Here is a 27,005-nt window from a genome sequence, read left to right on the forward strand (position 1 = left end):
GCCCAGTTCCCCAGGTTACACTGCATAGGCTCCTCGGCATTGGGACACTGCAGCTATGTGTCCCCACTCCCCGCAGGTGTAACATCTGTATGGGGCCCTAGGCATTGCCCAGTCTCTTGGTTTGGGCAGTTTAATGACACTATCCTCTTTCCCCTCAGTGCTCCGACTGTTTGTGGCTTCTGATGGGTCTTCAACCTCTCTCTTTTTCCACTAGGCCCTCCTGGGGGCCCAGTTGCCCAAGCTTTGGGGCTTGGTGCTGCTTGTTTAACCCAGGGTGCCTTAAGGTGCTTTAACCTTAAGTGGTTGGGTCAGTTCCCTTGCCGTCCTTTGCCTCTCTACCGGTGCGACAACCTCGTCATAGGTGGAGGGTTCATTCTGACTTACCCAGGCACGAAGGTCTGGCGGTAGTCCCCTCATGTATCGGTTGATGGCTCCAGGTGTCCTAATTAGCCTGCCTGCCTTAATTGGTTCCAGCAAGTTCCTGATTGTTCTGGAACTGCCCGTAACCTTACCCAGGGAAAAGGGACCTGCTTAATTTGGGTGTAAACAGTACGGGCTTCTCCCGTCAACATAGCTACCGCCTCTCTGGAGGTGGAGTACCTACGCTGATGGGAGAAGCTCTTCACTAAGTGCTACAGTGGGATGTAAACCTTAACACACTTAAAACTGCCTTCACCAAACAAGGACATTCCACCAGAGAATTAGATTGCATCATGGAACAGGCCACACAAATACCCCGAGAGAACCTGCTTCAATACAGAAATAAAACCCTCTCTGACTACACACCCGTAGTTGTCACCTACCATCCCACACTGGAACCCATATAAGATAGCATTAAATATTCACAACCCATACTCTATGGGGTCCACATCCTGAAAGAAATCTTTTCTGAACCCCTCTTCTGGCCTTCAAACAACCCCGCAGCTTCTCCAAAATCATCATTAAAAGCAAGCTCCCCACAGACCAGGACACATCAATTCAAATCTTTACCAGACCCTTGCCAGAACAACAGATGCAAAACCTGTAGACATATGTCCACGGCTACGATGATTGACACCCCCCCCCCCCAATACACCTTTCAAGATCTGAGAGTCCTGCAACATGTGGCATACCTTATCTGGTGCACTAAATGCCCCAGTAACAACTATGTGAGTGAAACCAGACGGGCACTATGCTCTCGAATGAGCTAACAGAAAAATCATAAAAAAAGAAAAAAACACCATGTGGGTGAACATTTTTCAGAAAATGATCACTCTATCTGACTTCTCAGGAAATGTTCACATATTCAAAAGAGACTACTGGGAGCTTAAATTTATAACTTTGCTAGACCCTAAAAATCATGGACTAAGTAGGACTCTAGATTTATGGCTTATTACAACAATCTCACCAACAACCCACTAACAACCTCTCTGACAAGTTGCCTCCCCCCCGGCCTTTCCCCCTATGACTGAAGGGTTGTTAACAGGCCAATTCACCTTTAATGGTCCCTTGCAATATGGTGTCCAGAAATAGACCTATATGCCACAGATCAGAACAAGAAATGCCGTGTGTTCTGCTCCAGAGGGGTTTTGAGTCCAGGCTTTCTGTAGTCTCATAGGCAGAGGGGCTCATGTATGCCTTCTGCCAATTCATTTAATACCAGGGATCCTGAGGGAACTCAGACAAGGTTCAGCCTCAGTTATTATGCTAGACCCAGCGTGGCCCAGACAGCTCTGATACTCTGAGCTGATGAACCTGTCAACACACCACTTGTTCTATCTGAGATGATTTTGCAAAACAGAAGTGAGATCTTTCACCTCTTTCATCATTACATCTGACAGTGTGGTTGTTGGCTGATTAACTGCCTTTGAAAGGAGCTGTTCAAATGAAGTCCAGGACAGTTTGGTACATAGCAGAAAAACCTCTACTATACTGAGAAATGAAGCAAAATGGAAGAGGTTTTCTATTTGGGCTCCAAAACATTTCCCTTGTCAGTTCCTCTTTCTGCTACTCAGGACTGTCTGCTAGCTCTAACACATTTGGGGCCATCCATCAGATCCATAAGAGTACATTTAGCAGTAATAGCTGCATACCATCCTCAATTCAGGGTTATACTGTATCTTCCCACGCTACAGTTGCTAGATTCCGTAAGGGTCTTATTCATGTTTTTCCACCCAGACCAAGGGCCTCCTCCTTCCTGGGACCTCAACACAGTGTTAACTGTTTAGTGGGACCTCCTTTTTAGCCACAAGCAACCTGCTTTTTTGATCAACTGTCTATGAAGACTGCTTACATCAACTCATAGGTTAGGGGACATGCAAGCCCTTATGGATGGTCCACCTGACATGACGTTCCATAAAGATAAGCCTCACTCCAAATTCCTGCCTAATATTGTTTCTGATTTTTATTTAAATCAGTTGCTTCCCTGCCCAGAATTCTCCCTCAAGTGCTACTCTCACACCAGGGGGAAGCCAAATGGCACACCCTTTGACATAGTAGGGCTGTAACATACTACCTGGATGGGACCACATCCTTCACAAGATCCCACAGACTGTGTGTATCCTTTGCAGATAGGGTTAAGGTTCAAGCCACTTCCACCCAAAGGTTGTCCAAATAGATATCTAACTATATTAGATCCTGTTATGAAGTAGCTAGGGTAGATTTCACTTGGATGTTTGGGGTTCACTCAGGCCAGACAGGGGTTTGGTCAATATCTGCCTTTTAACCCTGGATGTCTTGTGACTGTGCAGCTTTTGTCCAGAGCTTTGACCCCAACAGCCAGCCGGTGGCCCACAAGGCTCACTCTGCCTTTGCCCAACTTGGTTACTTCTTGCAGGCTGAGTTTAGGACCCTTCCAGCCCTGAATCCGCCCCAAAGTCATCATCCTGCAGGGTCCATTCCCTCTCACTGGGCCCTCAGAAAAAGTATTAGGTTCCCTGCCTCTCCAGAGACAGTGCAACACTCCAGCCTGTCAGCTTCCTAGAGGCACAAACTCACTGCACTTACCCAGGGCTGATGACTTATAATGAAAGGAAAACGAGTTTCACCAAAGAGTCTGTATTAAGTGATACCAAGTAAAAGAAATAAAGGTAGAGATGGTTTTAAGCAAATAAAAGTGAAAACATGCATTTAAAAGTCTAAAACTGAATCTACCAAAGTACAGTCTTTATTCAAGATGATCTCTCTCACCCCCAGTCTTCTTTCCAGCTTTTCACAGGCCAGCCTGGCCAAGACCCATCTCACAGCTCAAATCGCTTGGTTTCTTTGGGTCTTTAAAGTGAAGGATCAAGATGAAGTCTCTCTGTCCCTTATATTCCCAAAATTGTTTTTGTTCTAAAAGTTAAGATGGCCTCCTGGAGATTCATAGAATCATAGAATATCAGGGTTGGAAGGGACCTCAGGAGGTCATCTAGTCCAACCCCCTGATCAAAGCAGGACCGATCCCCAATTAAATCATCCCAGCCAGGGCTTTGTCAAGCCTGACCTTAAAAACTTCTGAGGAAGAAGATTCCACCACCTCCCTAGGTAACGCATTCCAGTGTTTCACTACTCTCCTAGTGAAAATGTTTTTCCTAATATCCAACCTAAATCTCCCCCACTGCAACTTGAGACCATTACTCCTTGTCCTGTCATCTGCCATCAATGAGAATAGTCTAGATCCATCCTCTTTGGAACCACCTTTCAGGTAGTTGAAAGCAGCTATCAAATCTCCCCTCATTCTTCTCTTCTGTAGACTAAACAATCCCAGTTCCCTGAGCCTCTCCTCGTAAGTCATGTGTTCCAGTCCCCTAATCATTTTTGTTGCCCTCCGCTGGACTCTTTCCAATTTTTCCACATCCTTCTTGTAGTGTGGGGCCCAAAACTGGACACAGTACTCCAGACGAGGCCTCACCAATGTCGAATAGAGGGGAACGATCACGTCCTTCGATCTGCTGGCAATTCCCCTACTTATACATCCCAAAATGCCATTGGCCTTCTTGGCTACAAGGGCACACTGTTGACTCCTATCCAGCTTCTCGTCCACTGTCACCCCTAGGTCCTTTTCTGCAGCACTGCTGCCTAGCCATTCGCTCCCTAGTCTGTAGCGGTGCATTGGATTCTTCCGTCCTAAGTTCAGGACTCTGCACTTGTCCTTGTTGAACCTCATCAGATTTCTTTTGGCCCAATCCTCCAATTTGTCTAGGTCCCTCTGTATCCTATCCCTACCCTCCAGCATATCTACCACTCCTCCCAGTTTAGTGTCGTCTGCAAACTTGCTGAGGGTGCAATCCATGCCATCCTCCAGATCATTTATGTAGATATTGAACAAAACTGGCCCCAGGACCGACCCTTGGGGCACTCCACTTGATACCGGCTGCCAACTAGACATGGAGCCATTGATCACTACCCGTTGAGCCCGACAATCTGTCCAATTTTCTACCCACCTTACAGTCCATTCATCCAGCCCATACTTCCTTAACTTGCTGACAAGAATACTGAGGGAGACAGTTTCAAAAGCTTTGCTAAAGTCAAGGAACACCACGTCCACTGCTTTCCCTTCATCCACAGAGCCAGTTATCTCGTCATAGAAGGCAATTAGGTTAGTCAGGCATGACTTTCCCTTGGTGAATCCATGCTGACTTTTCCTGATCACTTTCCTCTCCTCTAAGTGCTTCAGGATTGATTCCTTGAGGACCTGCTCCATGATTTTTTCAGGGACTGAGGTGAGGCTGACTGGCCTGTAGTTCCCAGGATCCTCCTTCTTCCCTTTTTTAAAGATGGCCACTACATTAGCCTTTTTCCAGTCATCCGGGACTTCCCCGGATCTCCATGAATTTTCAAAGATAATGGCCAATGGCTCTGCAATCACATCTGCCAACTCCTTTAGCACTCTCGGATGCAACGCATCCGGCCCCATGGACTTGTGCATGTCCAGCTTTTCTAAATAGTCCCGAACCACTTCTTTCTCCACAGAGGGCTGGTCACCTCCTCCCCATGCTGTGCTGTCCAGTGCAGTAGTCTGGGAGCTGACCTTGTTCGTGAAGACAGAGGCAAAAAAAGGCATTGAGTACATTAGCTTTTTCCACATCCTCTGTCACTAGGTTGCCTCCATCATTCAGTAAGGGTCCCATACTTTCCTTGACTTTCTTCTTGTTGCCAACATACCTGAAGAAACCCTTCTTGTTACTCTTAACATCTCTTGCTAGCTGCAACTCCAAGTGTGATTTGGCCTTCCTGATTTCACTCCTGCATGCCTGAGCAATATTTTTATACTCCTCCCTGGTCATTTGTCCAATCTTCCACTTCTTGTAAGCTTCTTTTTTGTATTTAAGATCAGCAAGGATTTCACTGTTAAGCCAAGCTGGTCGCTTGCCATATTTACTATTCTTTCTACACATCGTGATGGTTTGTCCCTGTAACCTCAATAAGGGTTCTTTAAAATACAGCCAGCTCTCCTGGACTCCTTTCCCTCTCATGTTATTCTCCCAGGGGATCTTGCCCATCAGTTCCCTGAGGGAGTCAAAGTCTGCTTTTCTGAAGTCCAGGGTCCGTATTCTGCTGCTTTCCTTTCTTCCTTGTGTCAGGATCCTGAACTCGACCATCTCATGGTCACTGCCTCCCAGGTTCCCATCCACTTTTGCTTCCCCTACTAATTCTTCCCGGTTTGTGAGCAGCAGGTCAAGAAGAGCTCTGCCCCTAGTTGGTTCCTCCAGCACTTGCACCAGGAAATTGTCCCCTACACTTTCCAAAAACTTCCTGGATTGTCTGTGCATGGCTGTATTGCTCTCCCAGCAGATATCAGGGTGATTGAAATCTCCCATGAGAACCAGGGCGTGCGATATAGTAGCTTCTGCGTGTTGCCTGAAGAAAGCCTCATCCACCTCATCCCCCTGGTCCGGTGGTCTATAGCAGACTCCCACCACGACATCACCCTTGTTGCTCACACTTCTAAACTTAATCCAGAGACTCTCAGGTTTTTCTGCAGTTTCATACCGGAGCTCTGAGCAGTCATACTGCTCTCTTACATACAGTGCAACTCCCCCACCTTCTCTGCCCGGCCTGTCCTTCCTGAACAGCTTATATCCATCCATGACAGTACTCCAGTCATGGGATTTATCCCACCAAGTCTCTGTTATTCCAATCACATCATAATTCCTTGACTTTGCCAGGACTTCCAGTTCTCTCTGCTTGTTTCCCAGGCTTTTGTATGTGGGCACTTGAGATAACCCGCTATTCGCCCCTCTTTCTCAGTGTGAGGCAGGAGCCCTCCCCTCTCACACGCTCCTGCTCGTGCTTCCTCCCGGTATCCCACTTCCACACTTACCTCAGGGCTTTGGTCTCCTTCCCCCGGTGAACCTAGTTTAAAGCCCTCCTCACTAGGTTAGCCAGCCTGCTCGCGAAGATGCTCTTCCCTCTTTTCATTAGGTGGAGCCCATCTCTGTCTAGCACTCCTCCTTCTTGGAACACCACCCCATGGTCAAAGAATCCAAAGCCTTCTCTCCGACACCACCTGCATAGCTATTTGTTGACTTCCATGATTCAGTCTTCTGTCTCTCTCGGGATGCAAGAACTATGTTAGTTCTGTCTCCTGAGTTCAGTCTCAGGATAACCCCCACTCGATTTAGCTTGATGGCTTTGTTTAGTGCTAATATGTAAATTAAGGCTAAACAAATTTGTTTGTCTAAGACAAATTGGTTTATCGGCTTTACCTGGGCTAGGCCATCTGGTCTTAAACATGCTCTAATAACATTATAGAGAGCATTTATAATTTCATATATAATGTTACGTATGTTTCACAAACACATGTAACCACTTCCCTTCTGCCCAGTGGGTGCTCGACCCCCTGGCCCTGCTTCTTCCTACCCCTGCACCACCTTGCCCCACCCCCATTCCACCCCCTTCCACCAAGTACCCACCCCTGCCCTGCCTCTTCTCGGCCTCCTCCCCAGAGCGTGCCACATCCCCATTCTTCCCCCTCCCTCCCGGAAAGTCCTAAGCACCGCCAAACACCTGTTAGGCAACGGGCAGGCTGGAAGCGCTGGGAGGGAGGGGAAGGAGCGGGGACGCAGTGCACTTGGGTGGGGGGAGGAGAAGAAGGCGAGGATTGGGGAGCTTGGCTGCCGGTGGGTGCAGAGCACCCACTAATTTTTCCCCATGGGTCCTCCAGCCCGGAGCACCCAGGGAGTCAGCACCTATGTTCACAATTATATTATTGACCAGGGTGTTGTTAGCTTTCAAGGCATGTTTTGTACAAATATTATTGCAGTAATGCTTAGGATGTGAATACATGTGTGTCTTGGGTCACATTCACCCATGCTCATGAGAGCCCATTCCACCAGAGCTCAGGAGGTTTCTTCAGCTTCTATATGAAACATCCTTATTTCAAAATTTGCACGTCAGTGACGTGCGGATCAGTCCACACTTTTACCATGACTCTTCCTTAGTTGAAACTTCAAGATCAGACACCCACTTTGGTAGAGCTGCCTTGCATTCATTATTTAACTAGGACTCCAAGAACCCATGGTAAGGTCACTGCTTGATAGTCATCAAAAGTGGAATCTGTGTGGACAGTCACTTAAAGAAGAAGGAACAGTTATTTACCTTGTAACACACCTTCAAGGTGTGTTATTCACATGGCTTACACGATCCACTTCCTTTCCTGTATCTACTGTTTCTTGCTCTTCTGGGATTGTGTATTGGCAAAGGAACTGAGGGATCATTAGGCCTGCTCTGTCCTTTATGGGTACATTTACACTGCAATAAAAGACCCCTGAATTAGGCTCATGGGGCTCGGGCTGCGGGGCTATAAAATTGCAGGGTAGAAGTTTGGGCCTGGGCTAGAGCCTTTGCTCTGAGACTCTGTAAGAGGGGAGGCCTGGGCTCTAGTCTGATCCTGAATGTCTGCACTGCCACTTCTAGTCCCGCAGCTGGAACCCCATAAGCCTGAGTCAGTTGATCCAGGCTCTGAGACTCAATTCTGTGAGTTTATCATTGCATTGTAGACATATTGTGTGTCCTCAGGTGTGAGGCATGAGAATGTCCAGGGCACAGACGCAGCCCCAATGGATACTGTTGGCCAGAAAGAATCAAATTTCACACATACAGGGTGCATGTGCCCCAGAAGTGAAATCTAGGTGGACAACACCTCTTTAAGAACTATGACAGGTTCAGAGTAGCAGCCGTGTTAGTCTGTATTCGCAAAAAGAAAAGGACTACTTGTGGCAATTGGTTAGTCTCTAAGGTGCCACAAGTCCTCCTTTTCTTTTTAAGAACTATGGTTACCGTAAGATATGATTCTTTATACACGGATGAATATGTTACAAGATGCTACACATCTGAACTAAAGGTTTGGAATAAAAATGTGTGATGTCAAATATAGCATCATTTGAGAGATTACATGATTGTGTAAGCACAGTGTGTCATAACACATACACTTACGTGGGTAGAGGCAAGGTTGTGCATTCAGCCTTAACTTGGGCATTCCATTTTGAGTGCTTAATTTTATGCATAAATAATGTTGCATTGACAAAGCTTTTTGTATTTAATATCAGAAAGAATAACCAAGATTATGCTATCACGTGATACTGATTTCTCAGGATTCTTGTGAAAAACCATTGAGTTCTCTTCTCGTGGTTAATACTGTTGGAAATCTTCAGTGGCGATTTTGGAATGGATGCTTTGTAATGGTTTTTCTTCTGTTCTGTATAAAATTATAGAATTTCCTCAGATGAGACTGTTTTTCACTTTTTAAGGAACACTGCCTGAACTTTGTGGTTAAAGAGTCACATTTTAATCAGGTAATAATGATGAAGGAATTTGAGCATCTTTCCTCATCCCTGATAGTGGAGATAGTACGAAGAAAACAGCAGCCTCCTGTTCGAACACATTCCGATCAGCCTCTGGATATTGGTAATGTATTTTCCTTCCTGAACTAATAATCACACTGTTTGTTTTCTTGAGACTCTAATGTGACTTGGGCATTGTCTACACTCAGGAATAGCCGATTACTTGCCATTGATTGCTCAGTCTAGCGTCACCCATACTGCCTCCTAGGTGCATACAAGGACATGCTAATATTTGCACCAACTAAGCTTCAGGATTGCTGACATTCTATCAGAAACAGAGCTGATCACAGTGATTCCCATTTGTGACCTTTGGGCTCAATTGTTTCTACTGACTATATCTGATAATGAGTCCTGAGAAAGCTCCAGCTAGTCCCACCTATTTAGCAATACAACCTGGCTGCCCATTTAAGGTCAGCTCAAGGTAATGAAAGTCCTCCATTGGATTGGCCCTAGGTACCTGAGAGATCACCTCCCCTTCCACAGCCACAGCCTCCTGCAAAAGGTGTGTTCCATGGGAACAGTGAAACCATCAAGTAATAAATAGTGGGAGGCTCCTGAATGCAGAAGACAGAACTGTCACAGGAGCAAGACCTAGGTTGTGGAACTAATTCTCCCAATAGGTAAGAATGACCACAGGCCCCACTGAATTAGGAAAGAAATGCAAATTCATCTCTTTGCATTATCCTTCCCTCGGTAAGATTTAAATTCACCCATGCTCATATGTACGTGCACGCTCCAGCTATTTCTCATAAGGGCTGGGAAGGAAGGAAGGAAGAAAAGAGAGTTTGCTATAGTTTCTTCTATTTTTAAATACTTACAATGGAAAGCCATTCAGGTCCCTAGGTAGACACCTCCTGATCCCTAGTGACATATTCCACAGCTGGGAGCCCTCTGCTAAAACGTTGTTTGCCCCTGCACTCCATTAGCTGAAGTATTCGTGAAGAGCTGTATAGAGAAATGTGCTCCATGATGTGGACCATACCATTCAGCTTATTTCATATAATCATAGAATATTAGGGTTGGAAGGGACCTCAGGAGGTCATCTAATCCAACCCCCTGCTCAAAGCAGGACCAATCCCCAACTAAATCATCCCAGCTGGGGCTTTGTCAAGCCTGACCTTAAAGACTTCTAAGGAAGGCGATTCCACCACCTCCCTAGGTAATGCATTCCAGTGTTTCACCACCCTCCTAGTGAAAAAGTTTTTCCTAATATCCAACCTAAACCTCCCCCACTGCAACTTGAGACCATTACTCCTTGTTCTGTTATCTGCTACCACTGAGAACAGTCTAGAGCCATCCTCTTTGGAACCCCCTTTCAGGTAGTTGAAAGCAGCTATCAAATCTCCCCTCATTCTTCTCTTCTGTAGACTAAACAATCCCAGTTCCCTCAGCCTCCCCTCATCAGTCATGTGTTCCAGTCCCCTAATCATTTTTGTTGCCCTCCGCTGGACGTTTTCCAATTTTTCCATATCCTTCTTCTCGTGGGGGCCCAAAACTGGACACAGTACTCCAGATGAGGCCTCACCAATGTCGAATAGAGGGGAACGATCACGTCCCTTGATCTGCTGGCAATGCCCCTACTTATACATCCCAAAATGCCATTGGCCTTCTTGGCTACAACGGCACACTGTTGACTCATATCCAGCTTTTCGTCCACTGTAACCCCTAGGTCCTTTTCTGCAGAAGAACTATTCCTTGGAAAATGTTTCTCATCTTGACACCTATGAGAAATGGGGTGGTCAGAGAAAGGCCAGGGCTTAGCACTGTGAAAGGGAGGGTGAGCTAAGTCAGTCTGCAATTTATAGAGTTTCCTCAGATGAGACTGTTTTTCACTTTTTAAGGAACACTGCATGAACTTTGTGGTTAAAGAGTCCAGAGGGGAGAGGAGGATGGGTAATTCCTGCTGAAGGTCTGATGAGGCAGGGTGGTAGGTTGAACCCCACTTTGGGGCTAAGAACAGTCATGGGTTTGACCTATGCCCTGCTGCAGGCTTCAGGATAAGAGTGTCAGTGCACACTAATTACTGCTACCAGATTAAAAAGAGTGATGGGGCATAATAAGCCTGCTGTTGAGGCCCTTATACCAATGGCATGTGTGGCAGAGCCTGTATGTAACAGGATAGCCTGTGTCCAGAATCAGGGCATGGGCAGTAAAGTCCAGTGGTTAGAGCTTTAGGTGGTCGAGCCTGAAGCAGCTGAGTTGGTAGCTGGGGTCTGGAGCCTAGGGTCAATCTGGAGTCAGGCTGGAGTCAATAGCCAGGAGCTGTAGCCAAGGGTTAAGCTGGAGTCAATAACTAGGAACCATAAATGAGGCAAGAAAGCAAGAATGAATAGGGGTCTGTCTCAGCAGCAGTTCAGGGATCTGGCTTGGTGCACATACAACTTCCTGGTACTCCCTTCAGGCTTAAATAGTAGGTCTGGGACAATCAGAGATATAGGGTGGGGCTGCCAGTCATCAGTACCGTGGGTGGCACTCCCTACAGTGATTGGTCTCCTGGGATGCCTTCTGGAAGTGTGGAAGGGCCACCTGTTTGGCCTCCAGCAGATGTGGGTTCAAGTCCCATGAATCCTTACATTGCCCCTCTTCAGGTGTGCCCTGGGGCACTGAACATAAGAAAGGCCATAATGGTTCAGACCAAAGGTCCATCCAGCTCAGTATCCTGTCTACCAACAGTGGCCAATCCCAGGTGCCCCAGAGGGAGTGAACCTAACATGTAATGATCTAGTGATCTCTCTCCTGACATCCATCTCCACCCTCTGACAAACAGAGGCTAGGGACCCCATTCCTTACCCATCCTGGCTAATAGCCATTTATGGATTTAACCTCCATGAATTTATCCAGTTCTCTTTTAAACCCTGTTATAGTCCTAGCCTTCACAACCTCCTCAGATAAGGAGTTCCACAGGTTGACTGTGCGCTGAGTGAAGAGGAACTTCCTTTTATTTGTTTTAAACCTGCTACCCATTAATTTCATTTGGTGGCCCCTAGTTCTTATATTATGGGAACAAGTAAATACTTTTCCTTATTCACTTTCTCCACACCATTCATGATTTTATAGACCTCTATCATATCCCCACCCTTAGTCTCCTCTTTTCCAAGCTGAAAAGTCCTAGCCTCTTTAATCTCTCCTCATATGGGACCCATTCCAAACCCCTAATCATTTTAGTTGCCCTTCTCTGAACCTTTTCTAATGACAGTATAACTTTTTTGACATGAGGAGACCACATCTGTACGCAGTATTCAAGGTGTGGGCATACCGTGGATTTATATAAGGGCAATAAGATATTCTCAGTCTTATTCTCGATCCCTTTGTTAATGATTCCTAACATCCCGTTTGCTTTTTTGACTGTCGCTGCACACTGCGTGGACATCTTCAGAGAACTATCCGCGATGACTCCAAGATCTTTCTCCTGATTAGTTGTAGCTAAATTAGCCCCCATCATATTGTATGTATAGTTGGGATTATTTTTTCCAATGTGCATTACTTTACATTTATCCACATTAAATTTAATTTGCCATTTTGTTGCCCAATCATTTAGTTTTGTGAGATCTTTTTGAAGTTCTTCACAGTCTGCTTTGGTCTTAACTATCTTGAGCAGTTAGTATCATCTGCAAACTTTGCCATCTCACTGTTTACCCCCTTCTCCAGATCATTTATGAATAAGTTGAATAGGATTGGTCCTAGGACTGACACCACTAGTTACCCCTCTCCATTCTGAAAATTTACCATTTATTCGTACCCTTTGTTCCCTGTCTTTTAACCAGTTCTCAATCCATGAAAGGATCTTCCCTCTTATCCCATGACAACTTAATTTACGGAAGAGCCTTTGGTGAGGGACCTTGTCAAAGGCTTTCTGGAAATCTAAGTATACTATGTCCACTGGATCCCCCTTGTCCACATGTTTGTTGACCCCTTCAAAGAACACTAATAGGTTAATAAAATATGATCTTCTATGTGCCTGACAATTTTATTCTTTACTATTGTTTCAACTAATATGCCCAGTACTAATGTTAGACTTACTGGTCTGTAATTGCCAGGATCACCTCTAGAGCCCTTCTTAAATATTGGTGTTACATTAGCTATCTCCCAGTCATTGGGTACAGTAGCTGATTTAAAGGACAGGTTACAGACCATAGTTAATAGTTCTGCAATTTCACATTTGAGTTCTTTCAGAACTCTTGGGTGAATGCCATCTGGTCCCGGTGACTTGTTACTGTTAGGTTTCTCAATTAATTCCAAAACCTCCTCTAGTGACACTTCAATCTGTGAGAATTCCTCAGATTTGTCACCTACAAAAGACGGTGACGAAAGATTGTCATTTCAGGTTTTTGTGGGAGACATTAGTGAAAGTCTTTCACAAGTTCAGGGGCATGAATGTTACTGGCAGGCTCCCAGTACTACTCTTTGGGGCCATAGCCTTCCCATTCTACGAGGTAGCACAATAATCTGGAGCCCAATCCTCAGACGCCTCGTTGCCCTGAACTGGAATTAGTAGGGTGATGGCTGTGTTCAGTCAGGGAAGAGACTTTCAGTGGGTGCTTTCAAGAGGGAAATATGGAAGACTGGGTACAATTTGAAGTATTTGGGTAAGTGGAGTTTGAAAGCAATGGTTGATTTTCTGATAAATATATAGGGTCCAAGCAGTTGGTGGTCTAGCTTGAGAGATGGCCTGCCCATGTTGCAATTCTTAGCAGATAACCAGATCTTCTGGCCTACATAAAAGACCAGTTCCTCCTGTCTCCGGCAGTCTTCTTAATGTCCTTGACATGCCCCATTAGTTCTGGAATGTGGTGGATCCTTAAACCAAGTTGGTAGCTGACGGTAGTTAACATAGTTAACAAAAAAAAGAGCTTCGCTCGATCTGCTGGCAGTGCTCCTACTATTGCAGCCCAATATGCCGTTAGCCTTCTTGGCAACAAGGGCAAACTGTTGACTCATATCCAGCTTCTTGTCCACTGTAATCCCCAGGTCCACTTCTGTAGAACTGCCGCTTAGCCAGTCGGTCCCCAGCCTGTAGCAGTGCATGGGATTCTTCCATCCTAAGTGCAGTACTCTGCACTTGTCCTTGTTGAACCTCATCAGATTTCTTTTGACCCAATACTCCAATTTTTCTAGGTCCCTCTGGACCCTATCCCTACCCTCCAGCGTATCTACCTCTCCCCCCAGCTTAGTGTCATCCGTGAACTTGCTGAGGGTGCAATCCATCGCCTTTAGGCAGTGACTCCACTCTTCAAATGTGGATTTAATCGCAAGCAATTCCTTATAGAGGATTTTGTACTTTTTTTCCTGTGTGTTTTAGCTTCCGTGAGTGTTATGTGCAGCAGTTGCTGGGGCCCGTGCATCTGAGAGAGTGTGACCTATATGGTCACATTAGATGCATCGGCTTCCACTAAGAACTCTCTAACTGAATCAGGATGCACCTAAATAGGAGCAGTGGTGAAGCTGATTTTGAGCTGTTTGAAGGCTTTGTGAGCCTCAGATGACCAAACAAATTTGGCAGTCTTGCAGAGGAGGGATGTCAAGCCAACTGTTCACTGTGAGAACCCTGGAATGAAGTGGTGATAGAAATTGGTGAAATGTAGGAAACACTGCACTTCCCAAGTACTCCTAGTTGTAAACAGCTTCCATCTTATTTGGCTTCATGCAGAGCACATGTACCCCAAAAGCTCTGCAGAGGATTGGTTGAAGGTTCACTTTTCCAGTTTTGTATATAGACTATGCTGCTGCTACCTCTCCTGGCCGGTCCTGATGTGGTGTTCGTGCTGCCCTGGATTCTCCAAAAAGACAAATATAATCTAAATAGACAACAATTTATTGATCCAGAATGTCCCTAAATACATCATTGATGAAGTGTTGCAAGATCACAGGAACATTACCAAATGTTCAGCCCAAAAAACATTACCAGGTATTCAAAGTATCTGTAACAAGTTCGCAAAGCAGCCTTCCATTTATCCCTGGTCTAGATGTGTATTAGATTGTAAGCCCACCAGAGGTCTTGTTTGGTGAATATCCATGAGTATCTTACATCATCCAGCAAGTCAGAGATTAAGGACGGAGGGTACCAGTTCCAAATTGTCACTTGGTTCAAAGCCTCGTAGTCTCTAAAGAGGTGCAGAGTCCTGTCTTTCTTCTTTGCGAAGAAGGCCAGGGTCCCTGCAGGAAATGTTGAGCAGTAAATAAACCCTTGGGCCAGGTTTTATTGAATATTTGCAAAAAGAGCTACTGGTTCTGGTTCGGACATCGTGTAAATATGGCCATAGGGAATCTTCGTCCCAGGTTGTAGGACAACAAGGAAGTCATAGTCTCAGTGCAGAGGCAACATGTCCACATTCTTTTTCTGAAGATGCCTGCATAATCCTAGTATTTTATCAGGAATGTGGGGGGTCGGACCCAGGTGTGGTTTGGTTTGGCCAGTTGCTGTGAGCCCCAGCACACATGGAGGTGCACTCAGTATTGCCTGGGACTGACCCCTGGACGTGCAACTGTTACTATGGAGGCAGGCCTGCTGACATGCTCAATGCTGAAATGCCGGGGATAGATCACACTGAACTGCAGGATTACGCGGGGTTCCTGAATTATTGCTTCCAGGGGCACTGTCTTCTGGGTTACCGGCCCCAATGACAAGAGTGTCCCATTGCTGGTTTCCACAATGTCTGGTATGGACTCCTGCCAGATGGTGATTTGCAGAGCTTGGGCTGTCCTGGAATTTGTGAAATTGGCATTAGCCCTGGAAACAGTGAGTGCCCACAGCAATGGCAGCTGTCAAGTTTTGCCACGGAGGCACAGCTAACTTGGAACCTGAAGATGCAGGAAATGTCTGGGTGGGCCTGTCAAGACTTGGGGGCGGGGGTCAGCCCTGAGTGTATTTTTATGCTTGTGCCCAAGCCAAGTCCCACTATGAAGTCCAAGCTTGGTCATTTCCTGATCCCTTCCTGGCTGGGGTCCATGATGCATGAAGCAAGTATGTGTTCTGACTCACCGCAGTAGTAGTGCAAGCTTGTTTGTGCCAAGGTTGCTCCTTCTCCTTGGTGGTCAAGCGTTGGCAGTCCACATTGACCTGCATGTGTTCAGGGGATGAGCTCGAGGGTGCTAGTGCAAGATGTGGGCAAGGTGGCTGGGTAGAACCCCTCTTTTCCTCTCTCTGCTTCTGTAGCCCATTGTCAATGTGGATGGCTAGATCAGTGAAGGTGTCCAGGCCCGTGGTGGCTTCCACACATTCTGAACCTCTTCACTGAGTCCTCACTGAGTCTGGTAGATCTGGGCTGCTTCATTCCACTTGATGTCATCCACAAGCCATCAGAAATGTGCAGCCTACAAGGCAGCTGGCCCTTGTCCCTGTGAGAGGTTCTGCAGGGCAGCTTCAGCGATCACATGCACCAAGGGTAATAAAAAATCATGGACAAGGCTCAGTGCTGGACTGTTCTGCTGGAGCAGGGGGGAGGCCCAAACCAGTGCCTCACCTGTCAGAAACTAATTACCAATCCCACCTTGGCCTGACCGAGGGGGTAGGTCTGGGGGTGGAGCAGAAACAATGAAGACACTGGTTAAGGAATTTTCAGGGGTCTCCATCAAACCACAGGTCCTGGTTTGTATAGCGGGGCTATCACTCACACCATGTGTGATGTATCTCCTTATGCATAGGTTGCTTGTGGAGGGTTTTCTGCAAAAAGTTGCAGCACCTGGGCCTACAGAGCTGAAATCTCTGCTTGTACGTGGGCGACCTGTGCCTGCAGATCTGGTGCCCCTATGGGACAATGGAATGCCCAGTCCCTCCAACTCCTGCTGGAGTGTTGGCCACAGAATGTCAGAGGTGTCTGTGCAAGCTGTCAGAAACCAGGACATGGGCATTCAGTTCCAGTAGTTAGAGCCATAGGCAGTTGGTCCTGAGTGGTCAAGCCAGGGCCTAGAGCCAAGGATCATGTCAAGTTCCATAACTGGGAACCAGAGCCTAGGGTCAAGCTAGGGTCAGTAGCCTACTGAGCTGAAGCTGAAGGTTAAACTGGCATCAGTAGTCAGGAACCAGAACCAAGGGGTAAGCCAGAGTCAGCAGCTAGGAACCAGAGCTGAGGGTCAGGCCTTAGTCAATAGCCAAGGGTTAAGCCAGAATCAGTAGCCAAGAACTGGAGGGCAAGGCAAAGAGGCAGAAACTGGGAATGAGGCAAGGGAGCAGGAACCAGGAGCCAAGCAAGGGACCAGGAACAAGGCAGGGTCTGTCTCAACAGCATGTCAGGGATCTACCTTGTTTCTCAGATAACTTTCTGGTACTCCTGCCTTGTGTAAACACTTGGTCTGAGTCAATCAGATGTTGAAGGAGGGGCTGCCAATAATTTCTGTTGTGGGCAGCACTTCCTACAGTGACTGTCTCCCAGAAAGTATGATGTGCTCAACAAGGCTGTCTGGCGGCAGTGTGGAATCCCTGCCCACTTGGAGCCCCACAGACTGTGGTTTGAGACCGATGAATTCTCGCAGCCTGCCTTTTTAAGGGCTAGGAGACCTGTGGCTAGCCCTGCCCAGTTCAGTTAGCCCTACCTGTGCTATAATTAACTGCATCCCAGCCCAAAGGGGAAGGACTGAAGGGGTCGTGTATTAGTGTGGCAAATACTGGGCCTTACAATAAAAAGGGCATAAGAGAACACAATCAGAAGGAAGCTGGGATAAAAACCCAGTTTTGGCTCCTTTGGGAAGCCCTGTGTAGCGAGGCCGAGTGGCCTCCCTCCGAGTGGGAGAGTGAGGGACCATTACACTCCCCTGGGAGGGCAGAGCCTAGACCGTCCCGCCCCCCTCACTGGAAGTACCAGGGCATGGCTGGAAGACAGGCTCAGCAGCACAGGTGGGCAGAGCCTGCAGAGGAGGATACTCTGCCTGTTCTGCCATGTCCCAGAGGGGAACCTACGCCTGGCTGGTCCCGATCCCCAGATGCTGGTGAGGACTGGCCCGGAGTGCCTGCCGCCGTGTACCCCAAGGAGCCGGAAGAGGCCTGGAGGCCACAGGTACCGAACCCTGGGGAAGCAGGAAGTGGCCCAGGGGCAGCCACAGAGCAGCTGGCTGCAGAGTCGGGTGTGGCTCAGTCAGCGTGTTGCGGCTGGATCCCCACCGACGCGGGGGCAGCCAGTGCTGCCCCTGCCAGGGCCCTGGGCTGGGAAGCAGTGAAGTAGGGTGGGCCCGCATCCCCCTGTTACCCCACCCTGGGGTGGCTGACTCTACATTGTTCAGGGAAGCTCTAGTGCTGAAGAAGTAGCCTCCCTTACCAGCTCCCTTATAAACTGTTTGCTGGCTACCTGAGCTCCACCCAGGTTAAAGCCAGCCCTGATAGTCTGTTTGTTGTTGGCTGCCTGAGCCTCCTCAAGCCCAGGCCCCCAGCTCAGTTATAGACTGTTTCGGGGCTGACAGTTTGAGCCGTCCAAACCCAGGCTAAAGCCTGACTGTGACTACTGATTGTCCAGCCCTATTGTGGGCTCTTGGCTGTCCTGCGGACTCGAATCCTGGCCAAACAGGACTGGAATGAGTGGCCTCCCTCCGAGCGGGAGAGCAAGGGAGCATTACACCCTGAGGTACGGCTTGCTGGTCCCAGGTCCCATGTGAAGCTGCTGGAGTCCTTGGGGAGGAAAGGCAGTGGGAGACCTGTCAGGCCCAAGAGGGGCAGAAATTCAGTTGGTTGGATATTTTATTTTATTTGGACTTTTGTTACCCTGGAAGGGGACTGAACTTTAACTGCGACCTGGCTGGAGGACTGAGTGACCCAGAAGACCAGTTCAGAAACCGATTGGCCAACAAAAGGGGGAATACTCAAGATGAAGTCACTGCAGTGCTGAATCCTGGCGTGATGGGATGTTCTGGCAGTGAGTGCACCACATAACAATTGGTACCAGTGGTGGGATTCCGAAGATCCCCTTCCCCTCCCATTAAGGAGGGTTGATTGAGCAGCAAGGCGGAGCTTCTGTGTCACCAGGCCTTGTCGTGAGGGGGCCCCTGTCTCACAACCAAAATGGAAGGTGGTGTACACCTGAAGTCTTGCAGGCCCACTACAATAGCAGGAGCAGCAGAAACAAATTCAGAATCTTCTGTTCCATCCCCTGGAAACCCAGCAAAAAGAGCAGGATGTTCATTTCCCTGTACAACAACACTGGCCAGAGGTCAGTGACAGCTGCACAAATGGTTCTTACAACAGCTAGAGAAATGGGGTTACCAGGAGTCAATCTAGCACAGGGGTGCGTTCCATGGGCAGACTGTTCCATGTATTGGAAAAATTGGGGCTGCAGCATGACTGGAAGCCTTCCCTCGCACATTTGAATGGGTGGCTAGTGCAGCTGATTGGGCAGAGTCATCCTGGGAGGCCAGGACGGCCCCATTTTTGACTGGGGAAGCAGTTGCATATAGGGTCCTGATTGATGAACAGGCTGGCTTGTATGTGGAGGTCAAGGAAGCTATCCTAGTCAGGGTGGGTTTCACCCCACAAGCATATAGACATCAGTTTTTGGATGGAGCCATTACTCTAGGGAGCCTGTCTGTGAGTTGTAGCCCAGTGGTTTTGGAACCTTAAAGTACCCCAGTGTCCTGCTAGGGGAAAGTCATGACATAGTTGCAGGACTGCAACTTTTTTGGGTCTTGGGGGAACATAGATGTGGTCCCTTCCCAGGAGTCACGTGGTTGCTTATTGATGATAGCTTGTTTGTCAGGTGGAATTGCTCAGGCAGAGGTAGAGCATATCAGTGTGAGTATATCCTGGTGAAGAGCTGCACTGAGAAAGTTATGGGATTTGAAAATGAGGGGATATTCCTGGCTGGGGCCTCACAGGTTAGTACCATATCTTCAGAACAGTGCATCTACCTTGCCATTTTTGGACCTGGGATGATATGTGATGATGAAATCAAATTGGGAGAAAAATAGGGCCCATCGAAGCTGCTGTTGGTTTAAGGCTTTTGCCCTATGTAGGTACTCCAGATGTTTATGATCAGTGAATACCTGGACTGGGTGGTGAGCTCCTTCCAGATAGTGGTATTTTTGCTCCTGGTTGCACTCTATTGGGCAGTCATAGTCTTGGTGTGGAGGAGGGTTTCTGCACTCCTCTTTTCAAAAACTTCATCCTATTCTTGGTATTTCAACGGGCATTCCAATGTAGCTTCAACAGAGGGTTATGCCTGGATAGCCACCCCCACCTGAGCCTCTTGAATTTAGGTGCTGCGACAGGATCTATTAGTCCCCAACAGTGCTGCTGACAAAATCCAGTGGAAGATAGACTTCCTGTGCTTGCCACTACGTTAGTGGATTGTGGAGAGCCAGCCAGGAGATACCGAGGATCAGGGGAAAGTGTGGAGAAAGGGTCATGCTAAATTGTAACATTTCTTGGTGCCCCTGTATCATGGCCTCCAGGGCAGTTTTTTCCTCTATTACTGGACCTGAAGACTAAAGGGAACCATCAGTAGTCTCTATGAGGTTGGGAGTGATCTTGCTTTGCAGGGGAATCTGAGGACCTGAGCCACACCTGTGTCTGCAAAGCAGTCGGGTGCATCTGACTTGATCATAGAATCATAGAATAACAGAGTTGGAAGGGACCTCTGGAGGCCATCTAGTCCAACCCCCTGCCCAGAGCAGGACCAATCCCAACTAAATCATCACAGCCAGGGCTTTCTCAAGCCTGACCTTAAAAACTTCTAAGGAAGGGGATTCCACCACCTCCCTAGGTAATGCATTCCACTGTTTCACCACCCTCCTAGTGAAAAAGTTTTTCCTAATATCCAACCTAAACCTCCCCCACTGCAACTTGAGACCATTACTCCTTGTCCTGTCATCTGCTATCACTGAGAATAGTCTAAATCCATCCTCTTTGGATCCACCTTTCACGTAGTTGAAAGCAGCTATCAAATCCCCCCTCATTCTTCTCTTCCATAGACTAAACAATCCCAGTTCCCTCAGCCTCTCCTCATAACTCATGTGTTCCAGTCCCCTAATCATTTTTGTTGCCCTCCGCTGGACAGTTTCCAATTTTTCCACATCCTTCTTGTAGTGTGGGGCCCAAAACTGGACACAGTACTCCAGATGAGGCCTCACCAATGTTGAATAGAGGGGAACGATCACGTCCCTCGATCTGCTGGCAATGCCCCGACTTATACACCCCGAAATGCCATTGGCCTTCTTGGCAACAAGGGCACACTGTTGACTCCTATCCAGCTTCTCGTCCACTGTCACCCCTAGGTCCTTCTCTGCAGAACTGCTGCCTAACCATTCGGTCCCTAGTCTGTAGCGGTGCATGGGGTTCTTCCGTCCTAAGTGCAGGACTCTGCACTTGTCCTTGTTGAACCTCATCAGATTTCTTTTGACCCAATCCTCCAATTTGTCTAGGTCCCTCTGTATCCTATCCTTACCCTCCAGCATATCTACCACTCCTCCCAGTTCAGTGTCATCCGCAAACTTGCTGAGGGTGCAATCCACACCATCCTCCAGATCATTAATGAAGATATTGAACAAAACCAGCCCCAGGACCGACCCTTGGGGCACTCTGCTAGATACCGGCTGCCAACTAGACATGGAGCCATTGATCACTACGCGTTGAGCTCGACAATCGAGCCCACTTTCTACCCACCTTGTAGTGCATCCATCCAGCCCATACTTCTTTAACTTGCTGACAAGAATACTGTGGGAGACGGTGTCAAAAGCTTTGCTAAAGTCGAGGAATAACACGTCCACTGCTTTCCCTTCATCCACAGAACCAGTTATCTCATCATAGAAGGCAATTAGATTAGTCAGGCATGACTTTCCCTTGGTGAATCCATGCTGACTGTTCCTGATCACTTTCCTCTCCTCTAAGTGCTTTAGAATTGATTCCTTGAGGACATGCTCCATGATTTTTCCGGGGACTGAGGTGAGGCTGACCTGATGAGGACTAGTGAGACAGGAGTTTGCAGGGTCATCCTGGGGATGAGCTAATGGACCGGCACCTGCAAGTGGGGAGCCCTGGGACAGAGTTCAGGGTGTGTTCCAGTCAAGACCGAAGTGTGGTATTTTCCTGATACCTTGGAGGCGTACATGACAGGCAGAGATGGAGTGACCTGACTCACCAGAAAAGAAGCAGAGATGGTGTTGGCAGTGTCATTCCTTGTCTACGGGGGTGAGCCGTCAACAGCCCATGTCCACCTGCATCAGCTTGGCAGGAAGCATTGATAAAGAAGTAAGAGAAAATGATAAGATAGTTGCAAGACCCCCATTTTTCCCTCCATTTGTTCCTGTAACCAATTGTCTGTATGGATGGTAAGATCCATGAGGGCATCCAGACTTGTGGAAGTTTCGACCCAGGACAATTCATCTTTAATTTCGTCTCACATTTCGCACCAGAACTGGTATAGCTGCGCCACCTCGTTCCAATCTGTATCAGCCATGAGGTGACAGAATTGTACTGCATATGAGCCTATAGTGCTCTGCCTTTGTTGGAGATTTCTTAGGGCGGCCTCTACTTTTGGAGCTTGGTGCAGATCTCCAAACAGCACTGAACTGACTTGCAGGAATATGTCCCAAGTTGACAATACCAAAATGTCACACTCCAAGAGGGGAGAGGCTTCCCCGGATAGTAGGCTGATAACCAGGCTCACCTTTATACAATCAGTAGTGTAGGACTGAGGATGCATCATGAACAGGAGGCAGCACTGGTTTATAAAACTATGGAATCCCTGGTGATTACCATCAAACCATTCTGGCAGACATATCAGGGAACCGGGCACCGTGAGCCATGTCTGGAGTGCAGTGTTTTCAGCATGCAACTGTGTGACTTGCTCTTGCAATACCTAGTTCTTCTCTGAATGCTTGCTCATGTCAATTCCATTTTTGGTGCGTGTGCACCCATGTGCACAGTTATCGGAGATTACTGCCTTAGCGGTATCCATAGGGCTGGCTGTGGCACCCCCTGGAGTGTCTCTCCCATGCGGCAACATATCAGGCACCACCGGCTCTACACCCTCTCAATTCCTTCTTACCGCCCGTGATGGTTGATTGAAGTGTCTTGTCTTGCTTCACAAGAACGGTAGCAGTTTATCCATTGACTTGCTAGTTGTGGTTATACATAGTTTCATAGTTAGTTAGCTAATAGTGTGTGTTAGTCAAGAGAGTCCCCTGTTAGGACTTTGCCCCACTACCGCGGCTTTAAGCCATGTGCATCATGCAGCAGGCCGATACCAATCAGCGATCTGCAAGATAGCTGTCTTAAGTGTCTGGGAGAAGGCCATCGCAAGGACAGGTGCCGCATCTGTAAGAACTTTCGCCCACGAACTCAGAAAGAACAGGATATCTGCTTGAGGGCGTTATTGATGGAGGTTGCTCTGTCCGGCATCGGAACCCTCCACTGCAGCACCTACGCCCAGTACTTTGGCCTCTGTGCAGCGCAGCCCCGGACTCGGCCCAGCACCGCTCCGTCTCGCCGGTGCTGAAGAAATGGAGCCCCTCCAGAGGACAGAGGAGCATCAGATAGAGGACTGCTGTCAGGCCATGCGCCTGCGATGGGGAGTCACGGGAGTACCACAGAGGTTGGATGCAGCAGCCCTGCCAAGGACCTGCCCCCAACCCCAGGCAGCACCAAGGGTTCCCAGCCTGTGATGGGGCCTTCAGTGCCCGAAATGGTCTTGGCAGCCAAGGAGCAAGGCCGACCAATTCCGCAGGTGCCATGCCGGGTGACCAGTGTGGCTCTGCTTGTGCACCGAAGGGGAAGGCCACCAGTGTATTGCAGCCTAGACTGGCGGAACACCCCAGGTCACCAAATCACAGATGCAAGTCCCCCTCGCTGCGACCGCAGGACCTGGCACCGTACCCTAGCTCACCAGCCAGATGGCCGAGATCTCCGTTGAGATTCCCCTCCTACTAGGAAGGGGACTCCGGACTAATGGCGCCGCTCCCTGTACTGCTGGTACCTAGAGTCATAGGTCGCCTATATGCCAAACACCTTCTCCCAGAAGGTCTCCTTGTTGTCAGTCCCCATCACTCGGGGTCTCGACGTCGGTCACACTCGCCCTAGTACTGCTCCTCTGGCAGGTGGCACGACTCCCTGTCACGCTGTCGTTTGCCTACCAGGGTCAGTAGGTAGACTCAGGCCTCAACAGCTCTGCCGTGGTCACCAGAGGGGCAATGGTTGGATCGGACCGCGACTTCTCAGCCTGTCACCGAAGCAGGGTGACTCCCCTCCGACGCAGGAGACTGAGACATCACCAGCCGTGGTGCCAACACAGCAGGGACTGTGACACCGACACCCTGCCTCCCTCCCTCCCGCCCCCCCCCGCTGGCAGTCCTGGAATCCAAGGGGGGTGCTGCTGATGCTGGTCCAGCCTTCCCTGGCCACGTTGGACAAACGGGCCGAGGTGCACCCAGTACTGCAATCGGAGCATGGCACCGCGGCACAAGCAGAACCGGCACCCCATACTCTGGCGCCGAGGGAGCCCTCCCCCAACAAAGAAAGGGGTGACACCATCCCTCAGGCCAGTCAATCGTCATCGTCGTCCCCGGACGAGGTGGTGGTCAGACCCTCCCACACCAGTGGTCCCCTAGACGATTTTAAGGAGAACCAGGCCCTCCTTAAATGAGTGATGGAGAATTTGGGCTTGCAAATCGAAGAGGTCGCTGAAGTGTCATCTTGGCCACCACACCAGCAAAAATTACATTGCCCGTCCACTCGGGTGCTCAAAATAGCCAAATCAGTTTGTCAAATCATAGAATCATAGAATATCAGGGTTGGAAGGGACCTCAGGAGGTCATCTAGTCCAACCCCCTGCTCAAAGCAGGACCAATCCCCAACTAAATCATCCCACCCAGGGCTTTGTCAAGCCTGACCTTAAAAATATCTAAGGAAGGAGATTCCACCACCTCCCTAGGTAACTCATTCCAGGGTTTCACCACCCTCCTAGTGAAAAAGTTTTTCCTAATATCCAACCTAAACCTCCCCCACTGCAACTTGAGACCATTACTCCTTGTTCTGTCATCAGCTACCACTGAGAACAGTCTAGAGCCATCCTCTTTGGAACCCCCTTTCAGGTAGTTGAAAGCAGCTATCAAATCACCCCTCATTCTTCTCTTCTGCAGACTAAACAATCCCAGTTCCCTCAGCCTCTCCTCATAAGTCATGTGTTCCAGTCCCCTAATCATTTTTGTTGCCCTCCGGTGGACGGTTTCCAATTTTTCCACATCCTTCTTGTAGTGTGGGGCCCAAAACTGGACACGGTACTCCAGATGAGGCCTCACCAATGTTGAATAGAGGGGAACGATCACATCCCTCGAGCTGCTTGCAGTGCCCCTACGTATACATCCCAAAATGCTATTGGCCTTCTTGGCAACAAGGGCACACTGTTTACTCATATCCAGCTTCTCGTCCACTGTTACCCCAGGTCCTTTTCTGCAGAACTGCTGCCAAGCCATTCGGTCCCTAGTCTGTAGCGGTGCATGGGATTCTTCCATCCTAAGTGCAGGACTCTGCACTTGTCCTTGTTGAACCTCATCAGATTTCTTTTGGCCCAATCCTCTAATTTGTCTAGGGCCCTCTGTATCCTATCCCTACCCTCCAGCGTATCTACCTCTCCTCCCAGTTTAGTGTCATCTGCAAACTTGCTGAGGGTGCAATCCACGCCATCCTCCAGATCATTTATGAAGATATTGAACAAAACCGGCCCAAGGACTGACCCTTGGGGCACTCCACTTGATACCGGCTGCCAGGTAAACATGGAGCCATTGATCCCTACCCGTTGAGCCCAACAATCTAGCCAACTTTCTATCCACCTTATAGTCCATTCATCCATTCAAATGCCCTCATCTATTCCGCTAACATCCTAAAAAGCGGAAAAGAAATACTGTGTCCTTGCAAGGATTTTGAGTATCTGTATACTCGTCCCTCCGCAGCATCACTGGTCATGTCTGCGGTGAATGAAAGGGACAGACAGGGCCACTCCAGCGGACCCCGCAAAAAATAGAGAGGCCAAGAGACTCAACTTATTTGGGAGAAAAGTTTATTCGATGGCCAGCTTACAGTTTAAGGTCTCTAACCACCAGGCCCTGCTGGGATGTTATAACTTTAACCTGTGGGACTCCCTTAGTAAGTTCACGGGGGCCCTCCCACAGGTTCGCGCCCAAGAGTTCGCCGCGTTGGTGAGCGAAGGCACGGCAGTGGCCCGGGGAATCTTCCAGATGGCCTGGGATGCGACAGGCTTGGCTGCCAGGGTGGTCGTGTTGGCGGTAGCCATGAGACGCAGCTCCTAGTTGCAGGCTTCTGGGCTGTCTCAGGAGATGCAGACCACGATACAGGACGTGCCATTGGAGGGTTTGGGCTCTATTCTGAGGTGACTGACTCTAGGCTCCATGGGCTCAAGGACTCCTGAGCCACCCTCCATTCCCTGGGTCTGCACACCTCTCAGCAGTCCAAGAAGCCATTCTGCCCTCTGCCTCCTCCTCAGATGCAGTCTAGGTTGTGGGGGACTCCCAGGTCTGGCTCCTCCAGGAGAAAGAACAAGGACAAAGCGTGTAAGAGACGCTACCCGTCCTCTTCCCATCCGGCTGCTCAACCTGACTCTCCCAGAAGTCAGGGAGGCTAGAAGCAGTCATTTTGAGGGTATGCTCGAAGACAGTGCCCCAGCCAATGTACTGGATCCAAACCTGCCCTTTCCTCAATGGCCTCCGCCCTTTCCGGTTGGCCTGATCCTGTGTCACCTTGGACTGCTGAGTGCTAGATATGGTTTCTTCGGGCTATACCCTGCCGTTTACAGCTGACCACCTCTCCCACTCCCCCGTCGCTCTTCAGGGACCCTTCTCACAAGCAACTCCTTGTTCGGAAGATCGAAAACCTTCACCTGGGGGCAGTGGAAAAAGTTCCTCGGAACATGGAAGGCAGAGGATTCTACTCCCGCTGCTTCCTAATTCCGAAGGTAAAAGGAGGCCTCAGACCCACCTGCGTCGCCTCAACAAGTAGCTCCAGAAGTTGAAGTTCCACAGGGTCTCCCTGGCATACATCATCCCCTCCCTGAATCCAGGAGACTGGTACGCCGCCCTCAATTTAAAGGACGCATACTTCCATATTTCCATCTTCCCGGGGCACCGGTGCTTCCTCCACTCCATGTTGGGAGGGCACCATTTCCAGTTCTTGGCGATGCCCTTTGGTGTTTCGTTGGCCCCGAGGGTATTCACAAAATGTATAGCGCCAGTGGCTGCTTACCTGAGATGTCGGGGAGCTCAAATATACCTGTA

At 48.7% G+C, this 27,005-nt stretch overlaps 1 protein-coding gene across 4 annotated transcripts in view; it reads left to right on the plus strand.

Moving 5' to 3' along the window:
* Positions 1 to 27,005, plus strand: part of LZTR1 (leucine zipper like post translational regulator 1) — a 277,700-nt gene that overhangs the window by 191,665 nt on the left and 59,030 nt on the right. For all 4 annotated transcript variants that reach the window (XM_074936115.1, XM_074936111.1, XM_074936112.1 and 1 more), the window contains one exon: positions 8,712 to 8,868. In XM_074936115.1, the coding sequence (XP_074792216.1) occupies positions 8,712 to 8,868 (157 nt within the window). The remainder of the gene's footprint in view (positions 1 to 8,711; positions 8,869 to 27,005) is intronic.

This window comes from Natator depressus, chromosome 21, assembly GCF_965152275.1.
Source record: "Natator depressus isolate rNatDep1 chromosome 21, rNatDep2.hap1, whole genome shotgun sequence".
In the NCBI taxonomy this organism is placed as follows: domain Eukaryota; kingdom Metazoa; phylum Chordata; order Testudines; family Cheloniidae; genus Natator; species Natator depressus.